Genomic DNA, 8880 nt, shown 5'->3' with positions numbered 1-8880 from the left:
TAGCATTCGTACGGTACGTTATTGTCAGGTTTTGATTGAAGCAACTTTTTTTTTAATTGAAAAATAAAGACACAAATCTACCTCTGTAGTTTTATTAGTTTTATTTTATTCCAACATACACCAAGTAAAAATATACAAAGGACTTCCTTATCCTTTTGTTACAGTTGGATTATAGATGTCCGGATGGATTTTTAAAAACTATATAAATATTTACTGTGATAATGATAAACACAATGTATGTACTTAGTCCAAACCAGTACCCCTATCATCATAATGCAGTGAAGATAATATTTTTACTATGAAATATATTCTGGTAAAATGTTTCAAACTTTTTGGCTCACTGGGAGTTAACTTACTGGCTGCCATTGACGTAGATGGATGGTCAATCCATTATGACTGAGAGGGGCTGGCAGCAAATGATGGGCATAAAGGATGTCACAACAAGGCTGCACTCGACTTGTCAGTGGTGTTATTTTTATTTATTTGTTTGTTTAAACCAGGGGTGTCAAACTCATTTTGGTACACAGGCCACATATATGGCAATTAGATCTCATGAAGGCCAGACTACTTTATTTTTGGCCGAATAAGTTAACACATCGGTGTTCATTCGCTACTCCCAGTCAAAATGGATTGGACGTTGAGCGCCGCCAATGGTACTGGAAGATGAGCATTCACAGCTAGTCCTCCTGGTATAAGTAAATTGGACGTCTATTGTTCTCAATGGAAGGAAATTTGTGATTTTGCGTCATATTTATGTATTTTGAGATACTTATGAGTCACTTCCTGTACATTTTGGATCATTTCGTGTTGATTTTAGGGAATATCAGGGTTATTTCCTGTTGATTTGGTGTCCCTTCCTGTTGGTTTTGGGGCATTTTTGGGTCACCTCCTTGTTATATCATTGGCCGTCATTGATGGTGCTAGACGTTGACTCCATTTTGACTGGGAGGAAGCAAATCAACAAATTGTAACTGCAGACACGAAAGTGAGCTAAGTGCAGTAGTGCTCGCACTCAATCACACAAATCTACAGTTTTACGGCATCAATGTCAAAATAAAAGCATGTGATTTTGTATGTACAGTATGAATGAGCTACAACGTGCCTGTCAGACAGATCATCACCGGGGGCCGGATTGGACCCCCTGGCCGGCTGCTTCCGTACATTTGACACCCCTGGTTGAGAGGATACTTTGTCTATTATCAGAGATCTTAGAAATTTCTCGTCGTTCATCCTTTGTGTTGTCTGTCCCCTTGCACACTATCACATTAGAGAACTTTAGGGCATATCTGAAAGTGGCTTAAGTGATGAACTTGCTGCCTCTCTCTCCACTCCATTCTTGGCTAAATTGTTCCTCTCCAGTAGTGCTGCACCACCTTAAACCTTTGAGTGCTCCCTCCCTCCCATCTTCATCACTTTGGCAAAGAGTTCTTTGTTGGTAAGTGAACCCGGCTCCTCAGTGACCAAATTAGAGCCACACGCTTTGTACCTTCCTGCGGTTCTTCTTATAGCTCAACCCGGTCAGCGTGTGCAAACATGGTAAGTGGTCTTTGTGTTGTCTGTTTTTTTTTCGGTCTGTTTTTTTTTTCGATCTGAATTTTACACTAACTTGTCTGTGGGTTCTGCCCTTTCTAGTCACATCGTAAATTCCATGCACCACGCCACGGACACTTGGGTTTTCTCCCTCATAAACGTAGCAAGAAGCACAGAGGCAGAGTCCGTTCGTGGCCTAAAGATGACCCCGGCAAACCCGTGCACCTCACTGCTTTCCTGGGATACAAGGCCGGCATGACCCACACCCTCAGAGAGGTGCACCGCGTTGGTCTCAGTATGTTCAGATGACAAATAGTACAACCTGTGTGAGAAATACAGATTTTGATCAAGGATTATTCTTGAACCGCACTTTTGAAAAGCCTCGTGCTAATCTTTCGCAGAGCAATCAAAACGTGAAGAAGTGGAGGCAGTTACTGTAATCGAGACCCCCCCGCTCATGGTGGTTGGAGTTGTCGGCTACATCCGTACCGTGCGGGGTCTGCGCGCTTTCAAGACCATCTTTGCTGAGCATATCAGCGATGAGTGCAAGCGGAGATTCTACAAAAATTGGTACCTGTCAAGAGATTGACAAAAAATTAGCTATACCTAATTGATATATTGTATGTTTCTATTTGTTTCAGGCACAAGAGCAAGAAGAAAGCTTTCACTAAATACAGTAAAAAGTGGCAAGATGAAGCAGGAAAGAAAGCGCTGGACAAGGATTTTACTCAGATGAAAAAATATTGTTCAGTCATTCGGGTTATTGTTCACTCTCAGGTAAGATAAAGTAATTTCGATTACAAAACTTAATGTTTCACAGCTATTGACGGCGATAGACTTGCGATTCATTTGGACTGGGAGGGATGGCAGCGATCGTTTGCAGTCAATGTGTTAGTCAATTGGAGTGTAACAATACATCAATATGGATCGACTGATTAAGCAATGGTCAATTCAAATCATATGAATCACTACTATCATATAAAATAACAATAAAAGAGTATTAAATCATCAAATAAATGAGTAACACTGTTTTATTAAATTATTACCGTATTTTTCAGACTATAAGTCGCACCTGAGTATAAGTCGCATTTTGGGGGGAAATTTACTTGATAAAATCCAACACATCGAACACATATGTCAATTTGAAAGGCAATTTAAAAATAAAAATACAATAGAGACCACATGCTGAATAAGTGTACAATACGATATAATGTTACATGATGCATGAACAACGAAATGCGAACATGGCCTGTATGTTAACGTAACATACCTATTAAGAGTTATTCAGATAACTTTAGCATAAAGAACATGCTAACAAGTTTACCAAACCATCAGTGTCACTCCAAAACACCAAAATTACATGCGAAATGATATAATAATTAGAGATGTCCCGATCAATCACGTCATTTTCAAAGTATCGGAATCAGCAAAAAAATATTGGCCGTGCCTTTTTTTAATATATACTGTATATATACAGTATATATATTTTAATTAAATCGTTTTCTAATTGTATTTAACGTTACAGACATAATGTTACACTCATCCAGAGTCTTTAGTTTTAGGCTTAAGGTACGGTTTTCAAATTTATCCCGATAACGGCGGCAATAAGTTTTTTAAAAAATGTGTCACGTTAAAATATTTAACGCAATTAATGCATGCGCTGCACGACCCTCTCACTCATTGTCGCGCTCAATCTGTCATGGCGCCGTTTTACCTATGTAGAGAGATAATAGACAGCGCAGAATGAGTAGAGTGAATTCTGGCAGCCTTTGGAGCCTTTTTTTAATTGGCTGAAGCCTTGCAATCCCTCTCCCTATGATTAGAATTATCATGGGAAGCAATGTGGGGAAGCAAGGTGGCAATTGATCATTGTCTTAACACCTTATGTTATTTCCCAACGCAGAGAAGATATATCAATTGGTAGCACGACGCACAGTCATGGCTCCATTTCCCATCATGCATTTGGGATGGCCACAGTATCATTTACTGAAAGCTCAACAAATACACTAGATGGCAATATTTAGTCACAATATACAAAGTCACAAGTCTTTCTATCCGTGGATCCCTCTTACAGAAAGAATGTTAAAAATGTAAATGCCATCTTTCGGATTTATTATCATAATAAACAAATACAGTACTTATGTACTGTATGTTGAATGTATATATTCGTCCGAGTTTCATTCATTTTTTTCTTAATGCATTGCCAAAATGTATATGAGGAGACGAACAACCAATCATGCACACACTCACACCTATACACAATTTAGAGTGTTCAATCAACCTACAATGCATGTTTTTGGGAATACCCGGAGAAACCCCATGCAGGCAAGGGGAGAACATGCAAACTCCACAGAGGAAGGCTGGAGCCAGGGATTGAACCCATGAGCTCAGAACTGTGAGGCGGATGTGTTAACCAGTCAACCACCGTGCCACCAATTTTAATTCATATCATTACGAAATCAATAAACAACAGCGAGAAGTGTTAATAATTGTAAAATCATAAAATAAATGAGTACTAAAATTGCATTTAACTCTGAATATACTGTATAGCGTATATATAAAGAATAAAAAATAAAGACCATTAATGGTCATCACCTGATCTAAACCCCATATTATCATTTTGATTAATATTACATAAAATATATAAATAACAGTAAAAGAATAACAATTATAAAATCATAAAATAAATGTAATTAAACCTTATTTCATTTTGAATCAATATTTCAAATAAAACAATACATAGAGTGGGATGAAAAAGTATCTGAACCTTTTGGAATTTCTCACATTTCTGCATAAAATCACCATCAAATGTGATCTGATCTTTGTCAAAATCACACGGATGTAAAAACAGTGGCTGCTTTGACTAAAACCACACAAACATTTATAGGTTTTCATATTTTCCTGAGGATAGTATGCAAACAATGGCAGAAGGGGGGGGGGGATAAGTAAGTGAACCCCCTGCCTAAGGTGACTGAAAGGGCAATTGAAACCAATTTTTACCAAACAATTTAAGTCAGGTGTGTGCCCAATCACTGATTAGTGGTTTAAAGCTGCCCTGCCTACTATAAAACACACACCTGTTATGAATTGTCTTGATGAGAAGCATTGTCTGATGTGCATCTCGGTCAAAAGAGCTTTCTGAAGACCTGCAATCAAGGATTATTGATTTGTATTAAGCTTGGAAAGGATACAAAACCATCTCTAAAAGTCTGGATGTTCATCAATCAACAGTCAGTGAAGTTGTCCTCAAATGGAGAGAGTTTGGCACTATTTTTTCTCTACCAAGGAGTGGACTTCCACCAAAGATGACGGCAAGAGTTCAGCGCAGAATACTCAGAGAGGTAAAATAGAACCCTAGAGTGTCTACTAAAGACTTACAGAAATCACTGGCACAGTCCAATATCTCTGTGCACACAACAACTATATATTAGGGCTGTCAAACGATTACAATTTTTAATTGAGTTAATTACAGCTTAAAAATTAATTAATCGTAATTAATCGCAATTAATCGCAATTCAAACCATCTATAAAATATGCCATATTTTTTCTGTAAATTATATAAATATATTCTGTAAAATAAATGGTTGGAATGGAAAGATAAGACACAAGATGGATATATACATTCAACATACAATACATACGGACTGTAGTGGGCATTTCACTCTACTGTCATTTAAATCTGTCTATGCTGTCCTCACTCCGAACTGTCCGAAGCGTCTACTTTTTCCAAAGCTAGTGAACGACGCCTTAATAATCAGACTTCTTCCTTTTTCATCTGATTTATTAATAAAATGGCCTCAAACCATTGTCCTCTTTAGACCGTAGTAAAACTAAAAAAAAAAAAAAAGTACACAAGCATTGCATTAGCAACAACGTTAGCTTAGCACGCTATACAGGTTCACTAAACATAAACAAAAAGCGTCTCATACAAAAAATATAACATTTCGCTTACTAACATAATATGTACATTCTTTACAACAACCATACTTACGGACAAATCCTGTCCAAGGATCATATAAGCACAACATTACCACGTAGGCGTCAGCCCGAGACGTCGTGCAGCCATATTGAACTGGCAAGAAAGCAATAAACCAACCACAAGAGTTCGCTGTTAGACAGCACAAAAACCCTTGCTGTAAAACTTACCAAAAGGCAGAATACTGTCTGAGCGGGACATGTGCGTTAATTGCGTCAAATATTTTAACGTGATTAATTTAAAAAATTAATTACCGCGCGTTAACGCGATAATTTTGACAGCCCTACTATATATAAAACTATAGCCAAGAATTGTGTTCATGGGAGGACTCCACGGAGGAACCCACTGCTGTCTAAATAAAACTCTGTTGCTCGTTTAATATTCGCAAAAAGGCACTTGGACACTCCACAGAAGTATTGGCAAAATATTATGTGGACTGATGAAATCAAAGTTGAATTGTTTTGGAGTAACACACAATGTCATGTACTGAGAAAAAATGGAACAGCTCACCAACATCAACACATTATCCCCACCGTGAAGCATGGTAGAGGGAACATCATGATGTGGGGCTGTATTGCTAACCCAGGGCCTGGACAACTTGCAATCATTAATGGAAGAATGACTTCAAAAGTTTATCAGGATGTTTTGCAGGAAAAGCTGAGGCCGTCTGTTGGACAGTTGAAGCTAAAATGAGGATGGATGCTGCAACAAGACAATGATCCAAAACACAGAAGTATATCAACTTCAGAATGGTTTAAGAAGAACAAAATATGTTCTGGAGTGGCTAAGTCAAAGTCCAGACTTGAACCCCATTGAGATGTTGTGGCATGAACTAAAGACAGCGATTCGTGCCAGACATCCCAGGAATGTGACAGCACTACAGCAGTTTTGTAGAGAACAATGGGCCAAGATTAGTCTGGATCGATGTGCCACTGATCTGCAGCTACAGGGAGCGTCTGGTTGAAGTTTTTACTGCCAAAGGGGAGCCACAAAATATTAAATGTGATGATTCACTTCCTTCTTTTTCCCCCTTCTCTCATTGTTTGCATACTATCCTTATTAAAATCTGAAAACCTATAAATGTTTGGGTGGTTTTAAAACTGTTTTCACTAGGGCTGTCAAAATTATCGCGTTAACAGACGGTAATTAATTTTTTAAATTAATCACGTTAAAATATTTGACGCAATTAACGCACATGCCCCGCTCATACAGATTAAAATGACAGCACAGTGCAATGTCCACCTGTTACTTGGTGGCGTGACTCAGTCGTAGAGTTGTTGTCCCCCAACCCAGAGGTTGTGGGTTCCATTCCCTGATGAACTCGTCTAAGTGTCCTTGAGCAAGACACTGAACCCCACGTTGCTCCTGGTGCTGTGTCACCAGTAGGTGGATGGCGAGATAGTATAAAGTGCTTTGAGCGCCTTGAAAGGTGGAAAAGTGCTATATAAGTATAACACCATTTACTTGTGTTTTTTTGGAGTTTTGTCGCCCTCTGCTGGCGCTTGGGTGCGACTGATTTTATGGGCTTAAGCACCCATGAGCATTGTGTAATTATTGACATCAACAATGGTGGGCTACTAGTTTATTTTTTGATTGAAAATTTTACAAATTTTATTAAAGCGAAAACATTTAAGAGAGGTTGTAATATAAAATTTCTATAACTTGTACTAACCATTCTTTTTTAAGCACTACAAGTCTTTCTATCCATGGATCGCTTTAACAGAATGTTAATAATGTTAATGCCGTCTTGTTGATTTATTGTTATGATAAACAAGTACAGTACTTATGTACCGTATGTTGAATGTATATATCCATCTTGTGTCTTATCTTTCCATTCCAACAATAATTTACAGAAAAATATGGCATATTTTATAGATGGTTTGAATTGCGATTAATTATGATTAATTACGATCAATTAATTTTTAAGCTGTAATTAACTCGATAAAATTTTTTAATCATTTGACAGCCCTAGTTTTTACATCTGTGTGATTTTGAAAAGGATCAGATCACATTTGATGGAGATTTTTATGCAGAAATCTGAGAAATTCCAAAAGGTTCAGATACTTTTTCATACCACTGCTGATCAATAAAGAAATCCCCTGATCTAACCCACTCCCCCCAATTGGGCAAGGGGAAAAAAAACACATTCGGGGAAAAAAAAGAAACCTTGAGAAGGGACCGTGAATCCACAAAGGGACCATCTATAAGGTTGTACTGCAGCAAAAAGGGCAACATCCACCTGACCGCATGCAATAGAAGGATTAGATGTCACATCTCCCAGCTGCTTTGTGCAAAACAACTTTGGTCACTGAGAGCAGCTGCTGTTTCAAGTGACAGTTTAAAAATATTTTTTAGAGCAGAACTTGTCAGACTTTGCCAGGGGAAAACTATCATTTTGGCAGCCCGTCAGGTGAAGGTAAGCCAAGACCGCTTATAACAGTGTGCGAAAGGTTCAGCTTGGTAACACGATCGAGCTGCACTTTTAAGAACTGATGGGAGCTCGTGCCTTTATCACTGAGAGCTCAAAGCTGATCTTCATTTTCAGATGCGATTGCTACCCCTAAAACAGAAGAAGGCTCACATTCTGGAGGTGCAGTTGAACGGGGGCAGCATTTCGGAAAAGGTCGATTGGGCGAAGGAGCGTTTGGAGCAAGCTGTGCCTGTGTCCTCTGTTTTCCACCAGGATGAGTTGATCGATGTCATCGGGGTTACAAAGGGTCACGGTTTTAAAGGTTAGACGGAAATCGGCTCAAAATCCATATTGTAAGTTCTGCATTATAAGCCATTGCACCCAAAATTGAATAACATTTATGGGGAAAAATACACATATAAGCTGCAGGTGTCCATTTATACAGACAGACGTTAAACAGAAAAATTTAATTGATCCAAAATCTCTTTATTAACCAAATTTACATGAGCACACAAAGTTGTAACCAAGTGACAAGTCCCACTAGTGTTTTCACAGCCAGTCTGAAAACACAAAAACACTTCACTTCATGGAACGCTCGAGGAACCCGGGTGTTCGTCTGAGGTCCTGCCGCTGGGCTGGGCTCGAGGTCCGGTGCGGCGGCCTGCCAGACTGGCGAGGGCGGTCAGAAGACACCTGGTTTAGACGGGGTGTCTCGGTCTCGCTCTGTGAAGAAGTGTGGGCGGGCCGCCCGTTAAAAGCCAGATCTCTACAATTACAAAGTGCTTTATGAACTTGGAGCTAACCGTTGTCAAGCTGTAGCCCTGGCATAGCAACTTGGTCTTTTTAAATCTGTCAAAGCACTCATGGCTAGCTTTAATGTGGCCTTAACAAAACACAGTGTTGTGGATGCTCCCAGTTGCTAAGCAAATTGAATCCTTCAACAAGAAAGCCTAATGCCATTTCG

At 39.0% G+C, this 8880-nt stretch overlaps 1 protein-coding gene across 1 annotated transcript in view; it reads left to right on the top strand.

Moving 5' to 3' along the window:
* Positions 1-1030: 1030 nt before the first annotated feature.
* The window catches only part of LOC130932171 (60S ribosomal protein L3-like), a 10866-nt gene continuing 3016 nt past the window's right edge, over positions 1031-8880 (top strand). Inside the window, exons 1-6 of the mRNA XM_057861634.1 lie at positions 1031-1435; positions 1509-1536; positions 1633-1825; positions 1932-2100; positions 2172-2307; positions 8052-8238. Coding sequence (XP_057717617.1) covers positions 1305-1435; positions 1509-1536; positions 1633-1825; positions 1932-2100; positions 2172-2307; positions 8052-8238 — 844 coding nt within the window. The 5' untranslated portion in view covers positions 1031-1304. The remainder of the gene's footprint in view (positions 1436-1508; positions 1537-1632; positions 1826-1931; positions 2101-2171; positions 2308-8051; positions 8239-8880) is intronic.

Source organism: Corythoichthys intestinalis, chromosome 16, assembly GCF_030265065.1.
Source record: "Corythoichthys intestinalis isolate RoL2023-P3 chromosome 16, ASM3026506v1, whole genome shotgun sequence".
Taxonomy (NCBI): Eukaryota; Metazoa; Chordata; class Actinopteri; order Syngnathiformes; family Syngnathidae; genus Corythoichthys; species Corythoichthys intestinalis.
Note: the sequence above shows the minus strand (reverse complement) of the source record. Positions and strands in the feature narration are given on the sequence as shown.